This window comes from Crotalus tigris, unplaced genomic scaffold, assembly GCF_016545835.1.
Source record: "Crotalus tigris isolate CLP2741 ecotype Arizona unplaced genomic scaffold, ASM1654583v1 scf7180000017883.2314494, whole genome shotgun sequence".
In the NCBI taxonomy this organism is placed as follows: Eukaryota; Metazoa; Chordata; class Lepidosauria; order Squamata; family Viperidae; genus Crotalus; species Crotalus tigris.
In genome coordinates, this window is record NW_024096700.1 from 590,626 (window position 1) to 609,966 (window position 19,341).

The 19,341-nt window shown below is 38.9% G+C and overlaps 1 protein-coding gene across 12 annotated transcripts in view; it reads right to left on the minus strand.

The window, feature by feature from the left end:
• Nucleotides 1-18,283, minus strand: part of ANKRD26 (ankyrin repeat domain 26) — a 120,283-nt gene extending 102,000 nt beyond the window's left edge. For 5 of the 12 annotated variants that reach the window (XM_039343958.1, XM_039343956.1, XM_039343957.1 and 2 more), the window contains exons 1-6: nucleotides 17,079-18,245; nucleotides 14,067-14,181; nucleotides 7,604-7,777; nucleotides 6,389-6,495; nucleotides 1,265-1,402; nucleotides 733-881 (exon numbers count right to left, since the gene is read on the minus strand). In XM_039343958.1, the coding sequence (XP_039199892.1) occupies nucleotides 733-881; nucleotides 1,265-1,402; nucleotides 6,389-6,495; nucleotides 7,604-7,777; nucleotides 14,067-14,181; nucleotides 17,079-17,323 (928 nt within the window). In that variant the 5' untranslated portion in view covers nucleotides 17,324-18,245. Of the gene's footprint in view, nucleotides 1-732; nucleotides 882-1,264; nucleotides 1,403-6,388; nucleotides 6,496-7,603; nucleotides 7,778-14,066; nucleotides 14,182-17,078 lie in introns of all 12 variants that reach the window. The other 7 variants (XR_005556796.1, XM_039343961.1, XM_039343962.1 and 4 more) reach the window with 7 other exon arrangements.
• Between the last annotated feature and the right edge of the window lie 1,058 nt (nucleotides 18,284-19,341).

Below are 19,341 nucleotides of genomic sequence, written 5' to 3' on the forward strand. Positions count from 1 at the left end.
AGAGTTTCTCAGTATTATTTAAGGTATTTCCTTGACAAAATTGTTATTATTCCTCAAGAGGAAACTGGCATCCCTGTTGCCAAGGGAAATCCATGGCTGGAATTGGACTCCAGTTGCTACTGGTTGACATTCTACCATCTTTTTCCTGGCTGTGATCTGTTACTTCTCCTATGCCAAGCCTAGCTTGCAATCAGCAAGTTTATTCACAATAGATATATCAATGCCGATGATGCTTCCCTTAAAAGCATACAAGCTCTTAATACATATGTGCTTCAATTATAATGTGCACTATGCTAACTTTATATTACTCTGCCAAAATTTAACCTTCATTAAAATCCTCTCCTGAGTATTTTCCAGTCTTTTCTAAGAAAATAGCTTCCTCAATATGATTTCCTTGGTGTTCATAAGGTTTAGCTTAAATTCCAAAACTGCTTTGGACATGAGCTTTCAACAATCAAGGAAATGCGTCTGTTTGCTTTGCTATGTCATACACCAACAACTCCGTTCAATCAGTTGCTTAAATAACAAGTCACTAAAATTTCACTATAGTGTGGCAACTTCCATGGAATTTAGTTTTGGGATCTTGTCACCTTTGTGCTGGATTGGAAATATTCTGCAAACCTATAGCACAAAAGAAACATTTTTTAAAACAACAGCAATAATGTCTACCTCCATTTGGGAAGGACTAGAGTTGTACTAATTGACCAGCCATTTGTACTATTAAAACTGTACCTTCTTTATTTTTAGCAGGAGCACCAAGTGTAATACCAGTATCGCCATCTTTTTCTGGATTGCGTAATATAGACAGAACTTTTTGACCATCAAATGAGCCCTCTTGTCTATTTTTGTAGTCGGAATATTTAGCAACATACTGCTTAAGGCTAAAAGGAAAAAGAAATATTTTATTCAATATTGAGATGATACTTTAATAAAGCAAAATTAATCTCAACCTGGAAGAACAGTGTTAAATGAAAAGCAACAACTTAGTTGTTTGCCTGCAACTTTAACACCCTACTAATATGTTATGTAATCCAAATCCAGTTTTATGGTTTTTATTTTCATATAGGCAGTACTTTTTTTGTAAAAAAAAAAAAAAAAGGTGCCAGAATACATCATACAACCCGCCTTGCCTACCCTACAAGGTTCCATCCAAAAAAGGTGCCGGAACTCTGTTCTGGGCATTCTATGACAAAAAAAGCCATGCGTATAGGATAGCTTTGTTTCTTGGTTATGTGACAAGGGAAAGACAAAAGTTTCAGCTTACATGGAATCATCATTAATCATAGCATACTCTTTTGCTGACCATCCACTTTTATCTCTGTGGGCAACATTCGATCCATGAAAGAGGAGAATATGCGTTAAGTCACGGTTTTTATTAGGAACAGCAATCAATAATGGAATTCTGAAAGAGAAGACCCCCCCAATTACTGTATATCATCAAACCTTCATTAATATTTAACATCCTGTATTCACTTAGCATTATTCTCTCTTGCAAAAAGACAGGGGGAAAAATCTCTTTAATATATTTTGTAATACAATTAACAAAAGTTTAAACATTTCAAAACTACATATATGAGCTTTCACATTATACAAAGCTCCAATTGTTTATTTATTTAGCACATGGTATCTCATACATGGACTACATAGTAACATTTTACCTAGATTAATAAATACAATAAAATATAAATGTTAAAAAGATTTATTTCAAATACAAATGTCTAAGCCATCTAATCATTAAAGCATAGCATCATTTATATTTAAAAAAATCAGATACTGGACTGGTATATGCTTTCAGCTTAAAGCTAGTTATGATGTGATATACCATTTGACGTGGGATCACGCAGTCACAGTGAGGATACTATGCCCCATTAATAGAGTCCTGGCAGATGCCGTGTGAGGTGCAGGATTGCCCATTGCTGACATGGTAGTTCAAGACCTGACACTTTTTTTGTGAGGTCATTTATATGTCTTCCTATGTCTGTACGTTCAGTGACCCATTTGGCTTTCTACTGAAAATTGATGTTAAAGTTGTTGGGCAGAAGTTGTGTAAGTGCCAGTGGGGCTGGATTTGAGTCTTCTGGCTAATAAATGGGGAAGATTGGCATGCACTGGTAAGAGTGAGTTGCTCTTAGTTTTTCTGTATTCTCTCATTAGTGCGTCTTGCTTTCATAAAGTTGGTGGTGTATATGCCTCAGAACAGGAAGCCAGCAATTCAGAAAGGTTTTAATACATCCGCTTATAATCCTCATGGTGTCATTGAATCTGGTGTCTAACTTACTAGTATGGTAACAGTTAAGCAGTTACCAGTTATATTTTATAGGGGCACAGTATTCTGCTGCGGAGTAGACTAATTCTAGTGCTGATAGGTTGAGGATGGCAGCTGAAGCTCTCCATTTAGTTCCATATAATTTCTGCAGTATGTTGTTCCTAGTACTGATTTTTTCCATTGTATTCTCTAGATGTATCTTGTAGGAGAGAATCTGATCCAATGTTACTCCAAGGTACTTTGGATGTGGATCCTAGGGGAATAAGTTGTTGTTTAAGTAGACTTTTGGGGCTTCAGATGCTAGTTTGTGGTTAAGGTGGAAGCACATAATTACCGGTGCTAGGAGTAAGCCTCCAGTCAGTGAAGAATTTTCCCAAGATTTTAAGATTTTTGGATAGGAGGCAGCTACCTCCATGTGCTTTTCTTCTACTGCTATGGTCAAATCATCAGTGTATCCAAATTTGCATCTCCTTGTCACCAGCATATCTAATATGTACAAGCTGAATAGTGCAGGTGCCATTACAGAGCCTTGTGAGAGGCCATTGTTTAATCTTCTTAATTATGTTGTCCCCCATTATTATTGAAAGGACCTATCATTCAGCTTGATATTAATTAGTTGATAGAGATTTTTGCAGGGGATAATATGGCACAGTCCTGTCCTCCCAAACTGTGTTGCATGCTGCAATTAGGTCTATGCACACAGCCTTGGTTTTGAGGCCTTGTTGGAATCCTGCTTCAGTATAGCCCATTAGCCTTAGCACCTGGTCTACACAGCTCCTGTCTTACCAGAAGCCGGCTTGTTCCACTGGCAGATGTTCATCTATTATGAGAACTAGCCAGTTTATAATTAATCTTTCTTTTTTTTTTAAGCAAATTTTGTTAGTTTTTAAATTTTTACATCAAAGTGCTTAGGAAACAATGTGGTGATGGGGACATCAATCATCCAAAAGCAAAATCATTCATATATAACTCAGGTTAATTCATTAAAAGTTCTCTCTCTATTTCCCTCATATAATATTTCATATTCAAATTAATACATTTCTAAATAAAATTCAATCAAATCAGTCATCAATCACATTTCAGCTATAAAGATCCAAATCCTGTTTTTAAGCTTTACTAATTTACAATTACCATATTCCAATTAGCCTTGAATAAACATATTATTATCACTTCGGGTGTCCTTCATTTCCCTTTTCCCTAACATAATAATTATATCTAAAATGAATATATTATTCCAACAACATTCTTATATTTTCCACATATAATCTATTTCTTAATCTAATAAATCATTTATTAATATCATTTCTTCTCTTGTCACAAATCCCTCTTATTCTCCTTCTATTACAAAATAATTGTCTTACTTGGAGTAAAAATATCAGCCCAAAAGATACATTTTTACTCTATTTTAGATATATATTCTATCAGTCAATCTATGTCTATAAAAAGTCTTTTTGACCCATTAGATAAAACTTACCCCGCCAAATAATTATTATTTCTAAGACAAAATATTATTATAAAAGATATCCTCTTACAGAATTCACGTACTCTGTCAGTTATTCAATGTCAGGATCTCTGAAGCCTTTTTAACCCATTAAGTAAAATTTTAAATCACATTTTTAAATCTAACTCTAGCTTTCTTCCTGTGCCAAACCGGTTTCCATAGTAAACCTTCTGTGTCATCAAACGTCAATATTTAAATAGAGGTATTTCTCAACACTTCAGACTGGTCAAAGGTCTCTTCCCTTTCTTCCAATGTCATCTGAATGGTGTAGTCAGTTTTGTTCCATGTTGCAATTACTAGTTGATTATCTGCATTATCACAGTTTTCAATAACTTGTGTCTGGATGTCAATTTCTGCTGTTTTTAACATTTCAGGTAACTCAGTTAAAGTCTTTCTTTGATTGTCAAAATTCTCCATAACTTGTGTATGGGGTTGTGTAATATCCTCTTTTATATTAATTAATCCCTTTTCTATTAGTTCTTGTCTTATGGCATAATCAATTGGAGTCAAAGAATGAGTTTGAGATTTTGGAGCAAGAGTTTTTCTAAGATTGGTTTGCTCAGTAGTTTCCACAATTTCTCCCGGTATAAGTTCATAGTTGAGTTGTAGGCATGATTCCTCCATCTCTTTTAAGTTGTATATGTTGTTGCATATAGGCCTCTTTGAGTTACTCTGTTCCTCCTCTGTTGTTCCTTGGCCTATAGCTTGATCCATTAAAATTTGAGAATCAATTTGTGGTTCTGAAATATCATCTTTAATTTTTCTTCAAGATTTCATATACTCCGTAGCTCCAAGATTTTTTCCAGTATAAGTTCATAATCAAGCTGTGGGTGAGATTCCTCCATTTCAGTGGTGAAATAGTCTTTTAGTGGAGGCTATATTTAGTAAGAGTCAACAAATATCCACCTCCAGAATTTTTAGTAGACAAATTCACCACCAAGCTGTTCCAAGTCCTTTATCTTTTCCCTTTTATTATCTTTTGAAGGTCAAATCCATCTTCAAACAGCAAAAGGAAATACAGTTGCAGTAGCAATTTTCGCCACAAGATGTCCTCAGTAGACTGTAAAATCTTTTTTCCAGGTTAATAAAATTTTATCTCATTAGAGAAATAGAAAACAAAAAACAGATATCTCCAGTATAATAAGTAGAGTAATAATAATGTTCTATAATAGAATTTTTTCAGGACCCCTAGGTATCCCAAAAATTAAAGAGTCAATAAAAAGTTAGCTATTTTATTTCTTTTGTCAGAGCTCTTTTTCCCAGGTACACAGACGCCGCTCTCTTAAAGCAGGGAAGTAGTTCAAAGGCTTTTTACAGGAAAGTAGTTAGGGCAAAGAGAGGAAAGGAAAGGTCTCACCCAGATTCACCACGATGGATCTTTATGCTTAGCTGTTCTTCTGACTTTCGGCTGGTGCGGCTGGGTGATTGGCTATTTTACTGGCTGATCTTTTCTCCGTCAGCCCTAAGGAGCTGGCTCGGACTGCGGAAGGAGCTGCCGCCCTTCCGCAGTCAGACAAGAGCCTCCTCGATGGTGGTCGCCCCTCCAGGGCGACTTTTCAACCCAATTAGGGGTCTACCGGCGGAGGGAAAGCGGCCAGCGAAGAGACGAGTCTCTCTGAACGACCGTGCACACCGCGATCCAGAACCAGAAGTCTATAATTAATCTTTCAATGAGTTGCAACAGGAGCTAAAAAGGCCAATTGGGCAGTAGCTTTCAACTCTGTCTTGTGGTTTGACAGGGTTTAGAAATGATATTATTTTAGCTTTTTTGAATTCTGGTGGGAGGCAGCCATTGGAAACTATTTCTGAGATGAATTTATTAATCCAATTCCATGTGCTCCTTCTGGAGTTTATCAGGAATTCTGGATGAATGCCATCAAAGCCTATCAATGGCAGTGTCAATTTCCTTTATAGAAAAGGGACAAGACTACTCTATAAAAATTCCAATGTTTTATATTTGATAAGCAAAATATATACAAAGACAGAACACCTATGTCAAATAAAGTGTTCTTTGTTCTGTGTGTAAGACTTAGGATGGTAACTGCCTTTTAAAAATAACTTAACAGAATTAATCTCTTCCCTTTTTATCAGAGGAATCTATGAAATGTGGTTTTCCAGTAGGAAGATACTGTCATCATAAATGCACTAGATGGATCATCAAATTAATGCTAACAGAAAGTCCCCCCCCCCACAAGAAAAGGTGTGGGGAGAGAAAGGATATGAAGATTTGTTTATAACAAAAAATAAACTAAACATAAAAGCTACCCGTGTGCTTTTTTTTTTTTACTGAAAACAAACTGAAAATGATGTTGAACAGAAAGAAACATCAGTGCTTTCTCTAAAATGTAAACCACTCGGTAACAAACCTACATTTTTTCCTTTATTTTCAAGTTGTTGTTTTTTTATCCCAAAGGCAATTTATAATACAGCTGGAAATAAAACTTTTAAATAATACTACAGTGGTAATGTTAATAATAGCATCAATCCATTGATAAAGAGTTTTTTATATTGAGAAAATGTTATTCTACCAGACTGATTATCCATTATGTTCAGGGGCATGAACACTTAAAAGTGGTCCTAAAATCCTGCTAGAGTTATCAGCTACATGAACCAAATTGTACCTTCCCAATTTATCTGTGGCATGCACAGATGCTTTTTGTTGAAGAAGAAACTCTACCATTTCTCGATTATTTTCAGCTACAGCAACAATTAATGGGGTGCACCCATCCTGTAATGAAAAAAAGAGAAACACATATGTCCATAGCTTCTGTTTATCATTCAACAAATGCAATGAAATGCAATCTGTCCTGTACTCAAGCCAGACAAAAAGGGTAAGAAGTTTTCTTTTTTTTTTCAACTGCTTCTAGATGGATTTCAGTGTGAGTTAAACATCTCTGAAATAATATTTTCTATATTTCTACTTGGCTTTAAAGTCTCAGATACTTTCAAACATTTCTGCAATATATCAGATTTGACTATTATAGCTACAAAGATTATATTGGAAAAAGTAGGGCTGTATAACTTCAAATCCAAAGTACCTAGACCTGGCAACAACTCCGTGCAGTTTTCTTGGCAATGTTTTTTAGAAGTGGTTGCTATTTGCTTCTTACTAAGGCTGAGTGAGTTAGTGACTAGTCCAAAATCACCCAGATAGATAGAGGGAGTAGAACTCAGTCCCCCAGCTTCTAGTCCAGTGCCTTTAACCATTATACCAAACAAAGACTTTATTTTGTACCATTTATTCCCACTGAAGATCAGCCACAATCCTACAAAAAACAAGTACATTTTGTCTGCAGAGGGATAATGGGCAGTTTCTATATGTTACCCAAATTGATGGGAAAAAGGGGGAAAAAATAAAGATAAATTTATATTTGGATGTAAATAATTCATAACTAAAGCACTCTGGCTCACACCTGATGCCAAAAATATATATTGAGATAAATAAGCTGAGATAAATAAACTATATGCTGGGCATATATACGAAGTTTCCCCTATTTCATTTAACAGCAAGAAGGGATAGCTTACATGACATTTGAACCTGAGATCATGATTAAGTATGCCCAAAACAAACCCATATGTGAAAACTAGCAGAAGTTTATTTAAAGGTAAATTACAAATTGTAGTCAACTTTTTCAAGCAAAATAAGGAATAAAGAATCTCAGGTTCCACTTTATTATGCAGCAGATACTTATTATTTCATATTTGTCTCCCAGTAAATAATGCAGTGTTTTTTTCTGTAAATTATGTTAAAACATTTTTTTAAAAATCTGAATGCTTATTGGCTAATGCAAAATCAAAAACTACTTAACATATTAAGTAAACTACTGGAATTTTACCTTATTTTGTGCTTCAATGTCAGCTTTCTTTTCAAGCAGACATTTTGCTAGAGATACATTAGAATTACAGGCAGCGAAGTGGAGGGCAGTGTTGTTGTCTATATCCTTCACATTAGGATCTGCTCCATGTTCAAGCAGATAAATTGCACAGAATTCTTGCTGGCATTCCACCGCCTGAAATATTTAAGATGTTAGGTCTACTACTTATTTTCATATACAGGTAGTCCTCGACATACAACCACAATTGACCCCAACATTTATGTTGTTAAGTGAGATATTTGTTAAGTGAATTTTGTCCCATTTAATGACCTTTCTTGCCACAGTTGCTAAGTGAATCGCTTAGCAACTGCAAAGTAACCCGTTTGTTAAGTGAATCTGGTTTCCTCATTGACTTTGCTTGTCAGGTCACAAAATGTGATCACATGAACTTGGGACATAGCAATGATCATAAATATGAATCAGTTGCCAACTAATCTGAATTTTGATCGCACGACCATGGGGTTGCTGGAATGGTCATAATTGTGAAAAATGGTCATAAGTCTGTGGAGGAGTCAGCTGTTTTAATATGGACAAAAAAATCTGTCTCTGCTTCTTAGACACTAGTCTCTGCATATTTACCTCTTTGGCTTAAAAGAGGTTTCCTCTGGCTGCAACCTGACTTTTCCTTTTTGTGGAATCATTGTCATTTCTGTGGCTTCAGGATTTCAATATGGTGAGGGGAGGTGCTTGAATATCCGAGCCAAACTAAAGAAGCTGGTGAACACAGTGGATTTATTTTGAAAATTTGGGTTTAAAAAACTCTTGGAGAATTACTTATCTAACAGAGTCTGCTGAATTCTTTCTTATCTTCCCTGAGCAGTGTTTTGTTTTGGCTGGAAGGAGGGGGAGAAATAGTTTTGATTTCATTTCTCACCACTGTTTCCTCTAGTAGTAGACAAAAGAAACTGTTCTTATTGTAGTGGTGCTGTTTGACCACATGAGGGAGCCAAAGACCATATAATTGTGATTTTATTTTTAAAGCCTCCTTGGTGGCATTATTTAGAGTTAGACCAGGGCTTTTCAACCTTTTCACCCATTGTACCACTTTTAGGATATGGCAATATCCAAGCACCACCAGTCGCCTAGCAAGGTGTCAAAAACTTGACCAAAAAAAAAAAGGAAAAAGATGATAAAGTACAGGTAGTCCTCGACTTACAAGGAGTTTGCTTAGTGACTGTTCGAAGTTACAACAGCACCGAAAAAAGTGACTTATGACCATTTTTCACACTTATGACTGTCGCAGCATCCCCAGGGTCTTGCGATTTACATTCAGATTCTTGGCAACTGATTCATATTTATGGCGGTCACAGTGTCCCAGGATCAGGTGATCCCCTTGTGCCACCTTCTGACAAGCAAAGTCCATGGGAGAAGCCAGATTCACTTAATAACCATGTTGCTAATTTAGCAACTGCAGTGCTTCACTTAACAAATGTGGCAGGAAAAGTTATAAAATGGGACAAAACTCATTTAACAAATTTCTCACTTAGCAACATAAATTTTGGGCTCAATAGTGGTTGTAGGTTGAGGACTATCTGTACACCCACTTACCACATTGTTTCTCTGACATTAATCTTTGCACTGTTCTATCCCCTTCTCTCCTTCTGGTTAACTCAAAGAAGCTGATAGGTGATTGCAGGGGCTTTGGAGGGGGGTGCAGCTTCTGCACTTGAAGTGGGGGCATGGGGGGTATGTTGGGATGCTAGTTGGCTATCCCCCAAAGATTCCCTAACTTTAAAGTAGCTCTTGAGTGGCAACAGTTACCCAGCACGAGGGGCTCAGGAGAAAGAGATGCTGGCAGTGCTAACTCCCAAAAATGAGGGGCTCAGAGGCAGCTACAAGCAGGGGAGGTGGGAGGAGACAAAGAAAGGAAATCAAACCTGATTGATAGGGAGCATAGTAACCCTGCCCCTACTCCACAGAGGGCAGATCCCCATCATCCCCAGCCCTGCAGGGGTCTTCCTGCTCCACCATTGCAGACAAAGGGAGGCTCCAATGAGAAGGAGGAGGAACAGGGTTTAAGCAAACTTAGCCACTGGAGTGGAGATCCTCCCCCAAAAAACGTGCTTCAAGGGGTAACCACCCAGCATGACAGAAGTAACCAAAATCTGCTGCAACCATCCAGCAGATGGGGGGGAGGGAATAAAAACCAAACAGCCCTGCCAATTCTCAAGAGAAATGCTCATGACAATGAAAACTTCGGACAGGGGGAAGAGCGCAAGCAGGCGGGCGTCTTGCTCGTCTGGTGGCTTGGGGAGGAAAGGGGGCAACTTCACCCCCCCAAACGCTGTCCTGTCATGAAAGCAGTATGAAAACTCTGAAAAATGACCAGGAAAAAAGGTTAAAACAGAAGAGTGTCTCTTCTGAACAAGAAAAAAAAAAGATCACATCCACATCCAGCTCTTATGGGTGGAATGGGGGATTTTTATTTTTTGCCTCATTTTGCTCTTTTAAAATGATCGCGCCCCCCAACATCAGAAGCCGTACTCCATCACCGTTCGCCTGCTGTGTGCCCTACAGACCCAAATCCCTATTTTCCCTTTCTTTGAAACAAACAACCCCCCCCCAAATCCTCCTATTCCTCACTTCTGAATTACAATGAAAGAAAGTTTTTTCTTTTACTTATTTAAATTGCTAGAAGGAACTGGGGAAGCAAAACCATCATAAGACACTCTTCTGTTTTAACCTTTTTCCCTTGTTGTTTTTTGGAGTTTCAATCCTGCTTTCATGAGAGGATAGCACTTGGGGAGATAAAGCTGCCTCCTTTTTCCTCCCCAAACCACAGCTGAGCAAGACACCTGACCAGCGCTGATCCTGGTGCTTCCGCTGAGCCCTGACAGCCCCGAAGAAGTGCTGATCAGCTGGAAAGCAGCGCTGATCCTGGTGCTTTCACTGAGCCCTGACAGCCCTGTACCTCCAGCTGTCTCTTGCTCACGCCTATGTGGTGCTGCCGCCGGTTGAGCTCATTTCCCTCCCCTGCTACTCTAGCATGGTTGTGTACCACCTGCCAGGTGCCAGCGTACCACTGGTTGTAAAGCTCTGATTTAGACTAAAACCTAAATTATAGTTTGAAGAGGTGACCACCCGCAAAAGAACACAAACTGGGTGATGTACAATTTTTTAGATCTTTTCTGGATGAATATACAGCCAAAATACATGAAGCTATACAGGCGATGAGATCTAAGCTTGAATTAAAAATTGAAACTTTGGTAAAGGAACTTGGTGATGAGATACAAGGTTTGAGAGGAGACATCGAGCAGGTGATGGTGAGAGGAGACATCGAGCAGGTGATGGTCAGGACTGAATTTTTAGAATACAAAGTTGGAAAAAAAAATATTCTTCTGGAAGCTTAAGGTATTGAGAGAATTCTCCTGAAAATCCATGCTAAAGAATTTAAATTAAGATTCAGAGCAATTCCTGAACAACCTGGAAAGGATATCAGAACAAGGATGATTAAAGCTTTGGCTGCGTTAATTAATTGTGATGAAAAAATTCTTGATCTGGATATAGACAAGGTGTATCGATTGAATTTGAGATTTGCTATGAGAAAATTGCCAAGGAATGTTTTGGTCCACTTTGTAAGAAAAACAACAAGAGATCATGTTCTGAACTGTCATTTCAAAGCAAAATTATGAATGGAAAATGTAGATATAATTATTTTGAAGGAAATTCCCGTAAGAATTTTGCGAAAAAGGAAAGCCTATTTATTCCTTACAGATATTCTGAAGATGAGAAAAAATCCCTTTCATTGGGATAAGCTTGAGGGGGTGACACATACTGTGAACAAAGATTTCAACTGAACTCCATAGATAAAGCCAAGCAGTTTTTGAGCAGACATAAATTAACTTCAGAACTAGGTGATGAGATGGAGATAGATAAGTCTTCAGAAGCAGACCAGCTTTGAAAAATGGACATTGAAGAAGAGATGACTGAGGTGTCCATACAGGAATCTGATGTTTCACTTAAAGATGGAAAGTAAATTCATTACATGGAGTATCAATGGGGCTAGTGCCCCATCTAAGTGTAAAAAAATATTTCATCATTTGAGAAAACTTAATTTGTCTTCAAGAAACACATATTAAAAAACAAGATGACATATACCTAATAAATAAAAGACTAGGGAAGGAATTTGTATCTGCTGGGGAAAAAAAGATAAATGGAGTGGTTTTATATATAAAACCCCAATATAAACCTAGGCTACTTTTATCAGATGAATACAATAGATTCGTATTAGCGGAAATTAAATTTAACGGAATAAAATCAATAGTGTGCCAAATGAGGGAAAAGGCAAATTTTTTCAGTATCTTATGGACCAACTCTTGCCTTTTTCACATGAAAATTGGTTTATGCTGGGGGATTGGAATGGAGTGACTTTGTCATTTTGGGATATAACATCTACTAAAGGGATCAAACCATCTCAGGGCAAACTACCAAAGTCATTTTTTGAAATGATGGACAATTTAACGTTAATAGATTCATGGAGGCATAAAAATGGTTCCACAAGAGAATACAGTATACCTTGTTTTCACAAAGGCACAAATCTTTCTCAAGGATCAATATGATATGGACCTCTAAAAACTTAGCAAATAGAATTTTGAAAGTTGACATCCTACCTAATTTTTTTTCTGACCATAACCCAGTTGTTTTGGTCCTTTAGAAAAAAGAGTTGAGTTATAGATAGAGATTGAATGAATCCATTTTACAAAAGGAGAAAACTGTAAAGGACTGTAAAAAGAAACTACATGAATGTTTTGATAATAATTTAGGTAAAGGGACAGATCTAATAATAGTTTGGGAGGCTAGTAAGAAAGTTATGAGGGGGTATTTTATACAATACAATCAGTTAGAGAAGAAAAAAATCTTTAGAAAGGACCCACAAGATACTCGATGCAATCAGACAGAAAGAAATTGATTTGCAAAGGTCACCTACGGACCCTTAAATTCTGCACCAAATTAACTTACTATGACAGCTTTCTATGTTAACAGTCCAAAAAACAGAAACAAAATTGAGTTATGTGACGCAAAGACATTTTGAGTTTGCAAATAAACCAGGGAGATGGTTGGCATATAGATTAAGAAAGGAGAGGGAAAAGAGAAAGACTGAAAAAAATTGTGAAGGTAATAAAGTCACAACTGATAACAACCAGATTAAAAAATCTTTTCACAATTTTTATTTTAATTTGTATAGGATGCAGGAGTTAGATAGGTCAAAAATGGATGAATATTTGCTTAGACAAAATTTGCTGAAACTTTCACAGGCTCAGAGACAATTTACGAATAACCCAATAACTACCTTTGAAATATCAGACGCTATAAGAAAAATGAAATCAGGCAAAGCTCCTGACCCAGATGGACTTACAAGTCAATATTATAAATGTTTTGAAAATGAACTTTGTCAGCCATTAAAGGATGTAATGAATGTTATATTATAGAGATGGAAATACATCCATCATGGTCAGAAGCTAATATTATGTTACTTCCGAAGGAGGTCAGGATGCCACAATGGTAAAGAATTATAAAATGTATAAATGCTTTTCAAATGAATATTAAAAATGTAAAGTTAAAGAGGGTACTTTTTATCATTTATGGTGGATGTGTGATAAAGCAAGAAAATACTGGAGTAAGATTCATATGTTAATACAGAAAATTCTTAAAGTAAATATAGAAAAAAAATCAGAGATTTTTCTTTTGGGGCTAATGGACAAAGACCTGGGAAAAAAATATGGAACTTTTACGGTATATACGTTGACAGCAGCAAGATTACTCTACACTCAGAAATGGAAGACTACCTCAATTCCTACAACAGAGGAATGGTTACAAAAACTGATGGCTAAACTGACTGTACTGATTAAAGAAAAGAATATGAATACTTTTATTGTTATATGGAAACCGCTTCTAGACTTTGTGCTTGAAGTGGAAAAAAATGAAATTTTGATTTGGGTTTTACCAATTAGATAGACTTGATGTTATTGAAATGGCTTCTTTATATTATTTTGTATAAATAAAAAGCTGAGGTTTGAAGGAAGTCAGAAATCAATGCCTTTTTTTCTTCTTTTTTTCACCCTTACCTCACTTCTCTACTCCCTTTTCCCTTCTCCATCTTTCCGCTATTTACTTTTGTTTTTTCATTGTATCGTATAATATAAACTAATAAAACTTTTAAAAAGGAAAAATGGGTATAAGTCATTTTTTTCAGTGCTGTTGTAACTTTGAACAGTCACTAAACGAACTGTTGTAAGTTGAGGACTACCTGTACCTAGGTAATACTGTCTATAATTTAAACAAAACAAAGCTACATCTGATTCTTGGTCCCTTTTGATTATTAGCTGTATTAACAATTCATTATACTAATAGTTTTGATTAGAACAAATGTTATAGAAATTTGGCTTTATACTACTACTAAATTTGCACTATTTTAAATGCATACCTTTATTAATGGAGTTCTCTTCTCTTTATCACAGATATCTAGTTGGCATTTGTTTTCCACCAAGAAAGTAACAATGTCTATATATCCATTAGCACTTGCAAAATGCAAAGGTGTTCTAAAAGAAACCATATTATAAAAGAAGCCATACTAAGTCAATAAGTAACTAACAATAGAATACACCTTTCTTTTTCTTAAGAACATTTTGATATTGTATCTTTGAAATGTATTTCAAAACTAGAATTCAACATATGATGAACTGGAATATACCATGTATTCTGTATACTCAGTAGTAAGCTCTACAACATATAAATTGCAGACTTGGTTAATTAGTTCTTCCCATTTGAAGAAATAAATTATACTTTGCAAGAAAGAATAAAGCCTAAAGTACAGCAGAAGTGAATATCATTTCCTTGATTTCAAATACAAATACGTTGATCGTACAATCTAATTGGAAATTAACAAATGATGAGTTTATTACAAATTCTAAAATAATCCAGCCACTACTTCCCAGTCAATAATAGATATTAATGTAATAGGTAGAGAGGGAAGAAAACAGAAAATTTCCATTATAGCAATGGTTTATTCAAATATTCTTTTAATTAAGGTATGCTTTTTAAAACTTAAACATCTACAAAACTTGCTATCCAAGCTTACATACTGAGCTGTTTTCAGGAGTCTAAGGCACCCGCATTACCATGTATTATTTATACATATAGCTTTCACTGTGACATTACTTGCATAATACAGGTAGTCTTTGATTTACAACAGTTCATTTAGTGACAGTTCAAAGATACAACAACATTAAAAAGTGACTTATGACAGTTGTCACACAACCGTTGCAATATCACCGTGATCAGGTGTAAACATTCAGACATTTGGTAACTGACTTATATTTATGACGGTTGCAGTCTCCAGGGATCATGTGATCAGCTTTTGCGACCTTCTGATAAAGTGAGTGGGAAGCCAGATTCACTTAACAACTGTGTTACTAACTTAACAACTGCAGCGATTCACTTAACAAATGTTTCACTTATAGCAACAGAAATTTTGGACTCAATTGTAATCATAAGTCAAGGACTACCCATACATGAACTAGCTGCAGAGTTCAACATATAAAAAAGTGATATATGAAAAATGATACTTCAACAGTAGAGTTAATAGAAAGGATGACATTCTATTAGAGCAGCGGTTCTCAACTTGTGGGTCACAACCCCATTTGGGGTCGAACGACCATTTCACGGGGGTCACCAAACAACGCAGTCCGCCATTTTTTCCCCCTTTTCCTTAGCTGTGCTACTCTCTCTTATTCTATTGGCTTTTGAAAGCCAATAGAATAGACTCTATTCAAGAGACTCTATTCTATTGGCGTTCGAAAGCCAATAGAATAGACTTTCTTGAATAGAGTCTAATTCTATTGGCTTTCAAAAGCCAACAGGAATTGTCCAGGCTGTCTCTGCCCTGCTGAGCCCGCCAAAAGCCCCAGTCTGCAAACGGTGCTGAAAGTTGTCTGTAGCTAAGGCAAGGTTTCTGGACGTTTCCACCCCTCCCTGCTGAGCAACTACTAAATGTAAGTAAAAGAGGGCCAGGAGTGGGACGCCAGTGGGCGCAGGGAGGGTTGCTGGCACGTGTGGGGCCCGGCGGGTGGCTTACCTCCCTTGGGTTGGGCCAGCTGGTGGCCCAGCCGGTGGTCGGCCTGCGCCCTCGCTGCCGCGTGTCATGGCCGCACAGGAGCGCCTGGGCCTGCCTGCTGCCACACCGAACATGCGGTGGCCAAGGTAAGGCTAGCAGGGCAAGCGGCAGCGAGGGCACAGGCCAAGGGAGGTAAGGCCTGTGCCCTCGCTGCTGCTTGCCAGCTACGCCTTGGCCGGCGCAGAGGGCGGCACCACGCATGCACGGCACTCCCAGGCCGAGGCAGTTGCTGGGCGATAGCCTGCGTGCAGCCACAGAAGAGGCGGAGCGTGCGCGTCTCCTCCTGCCCCGCCCACAGGGAAATACAGGTAGTCCTCAACTTACAACCACATAGTTGGGGTCGCAGCATTAGGAAGGTTGAGAACCACTGTATTAGAGATATACTATAAAATAGGCATGTGAAGGCACAGTATTAGGCATAATATGGTTCTAGTTACAGGTAGTCCTCAACTTATGACCACAACTGAGACTAAATTTATGTTGCTAAGCGAGACATTTGTTAAGTGAGTTTTGCCCCATTTTACAACTTTTCATGCCACAGTTAAGTGAATAACTCCTGTTAGTAACACAGTTGTTAAGTGAACCTAGTTTCACCATTGATTTTGGTTGTCAGAAGGTCTCAAAGGTGATCTAATGATTCCAAGACACTGCAACCGTCATAAATATGAGTCAGTTGCCAAGCATCTAAATTTTGATCACATGATTATTGGGATGCTGCCAACAGTTGTAAGTGTGAAAAATGTTCATAAGTCATTTTTTTCACTGACATAAATTGAATGGTCACTAAATGAACTGTTATAAGTCAAGGACTACCTCTACAGTGCGTCCTAATTACAGAGTGTCTGGTATAAGTGGGAAAAGAAACTAAATTATTTCCAGGAGCCTATTCCCATGTATGGATTATACCAGAACTGAAAATTTCAGTATTTTACACATTACAAGCTTCCAACAATGGGATGGTATTTATTTCTTTTAAGCATACAAGTAGGGTTCACAAAGAGGTCATAACGTCACCTTTCCACACAGTGAAGAAATGCTGAGGGAAAGCACGAACTTAAACCTCAATGCCACAGCAACCCTCAGCCAGACTCTGAGGAAGCAGTCCTGGGAACAAATTTCCCGCTTCCCAGTTACCTATGACATTCATACAATCCTTCACGTGGACATGTTTTGGACACGTGACGGGCCTCATTAGGGGAAATGTCACCCTCGGAACCCCATGGAGGGAGAGGGTGGCCCAAGTATTCAAGGAGGGATGAAGCGGAGAGCTGGTGTTTGCGTGAACACGAGGCGAGAATCTAGCCCAGGCCCGCTCCTTCCCACCTGCCACCTTTATCCTGCTCGTTGAGGTCGTGTTTCTGCAGGAGGTGTTGGAGTTCCCCGAGGTCTCCTTCGGCCGCCGCTCGGTGCAGTTTACTCAGGTCCTTGCTCTGCAAGTCATAGCCGTCGCAGCCGCTACAGATGAGAGCGCCTGGGGCTGAGGCACAAGCCACGACGCGGCTCCGCGACGGAGATTGTTGCTCATTCTTCTTCCTCCCCAGCCCCAGGAATTTCTTCACCTTCTTCATCCTTCTGATCGAGGAGGTGGACGGAGAGGAAGACTTTGAGTCACGACATGCGTCGCGGCAGTTGCCGCCACCAAGTCACTTCTCCTGCGCTCATGAGCTCGCTGGGGAGTAGCATGGGTGCCTGAGGCAGTCAAAGTCGGCCACGCTCTCCAGCCGGGCGACGGCAGTTGAAACGGGGCGTTCCATCCAAGGAGTCGCGGGCATCGATTCTACGACGTCAGAGCATGGAAATAGCAGAGGGCAAGCTGGAGTTCGGTAGCCAAGGCAACGGCTTCCCGGGGCGGCATTGCGCATGCGTACTCAAACATGTTTTCTTGGCGGGATCATGTTGCTTAAGAAGGCGCAGGCGCAGTCTTCCGTCATTTCTGCTTCCTGGAATTTCATTTTCCGGGAAAGTTGGCGCCGGAGGAGGTCGGAAAAATGGTTGAGATTTGGTGAAAGTAATTATGGCAGTTGTAAAGTCAGCAAGAAACTAGGCCATGAAACTAGTGAAGAGAATTTAAAATAGATTGCGGCCAAGACTTTGGCGCATGGCGTTCTTGTCCTCGAGCTTATTACATGCAGTTCAGAAAACTTTATAAGCTTGTAGAGATCAGTGCCAAAAGTTTATTTCTCAGAACCCGATTGTCAGTAGGAAGAGTTGCAGCATAGTATTCAATGTCCTATCAATCGCTTTTATCTAAATCCAGTTTTGCAAGTACTCTATAAAATTAACATTTTTCCTTAATAATGTTTTGAGTTAATAATCAAATTAACATCATAAAGTTTGCAAATTTGAATTGTTCTCCAAAACAGTCCAATTCTCCAAAACATACCTTTGTTTACTTTGCTTTTGGAAGGTTCTTCCTACCCTTTCTAACCTAAAAACATTACATATATTGCTAAATAGAAAATACTATCCCTAACTTTAACATAAAAAGTAAATAAAAATTTTAAAAACTTTATTTTAAACTGGTTTGGCTTGGGTCCTGCTGCCTTCAACTCTGGAATAAAGATACAAAAACTTTTTATGTGAGTGTAGTAGAGCCAGTTTAGTGCAGAGGTTAAGGCATCAGGCTAGAAACTAGGACGGGTGTCAAACTCAATTTCATTGAGAGCTGCATCAGCATTGCGGTTGCCCTTGTGGGGGCCGAGTGGGTGTGGCCAGGGTGGGTGTGGCCTACTGGGTGGGTGTGGATGGAGTGGGTGTGGCCTATTGGGTGGGCATGGCCAACTCTACATCGTTTGCATCAAAGATGCCTGTGGGAGCCTGGGCAGGAGTGGGACAGATCTGAGGGTCTCTGGCAGAAGGGGTGGGACTGGGGCAAGTGCCAAGGCATGGTCCACTGGAGGAGCCTCACTGCCTGCTGAAACCCCTCCCCCGGAGCCCATCAAGCTGGATATGTGAAGTAGGCGAGGGCCATTTGCTGGCCACTTCCAGTTGATGATGCATTTCTGCATTCCTCACAAAGAGTGACACCTCCCCAGCATGCACCCAGGGAACGGGACCAACACAGCAGGCGTTGGTTCCTTGCTGTTTCCAGACGGCCTTGTGAAGCTAAGACTGAATGCATTTCAGCATAGATGGCTACCACAAAATTGTACTTGGCTCCCGGCCGGCTTGGGCCAGGGCCAAGGCAGTGGGGGCCGTTCCCTCACTGTTTCCAGGATGGCTTCACAGGCCACATGAAACCACTTCACGGGCCGCATCTGGCCCCCGGGCCTTGTGTTTGACATGTCTGAACTAGGAGATTGTGAGTTCTAGTGTCTCCTTGGGCACAAGGCTAATTTGGGTGACCTTGGGCTAGTCTTTCTCAGCCCTAGAAAGAAGGCAATGGCAAATCACTTTTGAAAAATCTTGCCAAGAAAACTGCAGGGATTTGTCCGGGCAGTGTCTCGGAATCAGACATAATTGTGTGGGAAGTCAGCCCCCCCCCCCCAAAGAAGGAAATAGTTTGGGGGATATTAAAAAAATAGAATATATTTCCCCACAGGAATAATAGAAAATCTTAGGCAGAACCCCCACCTGCAAATCTCTC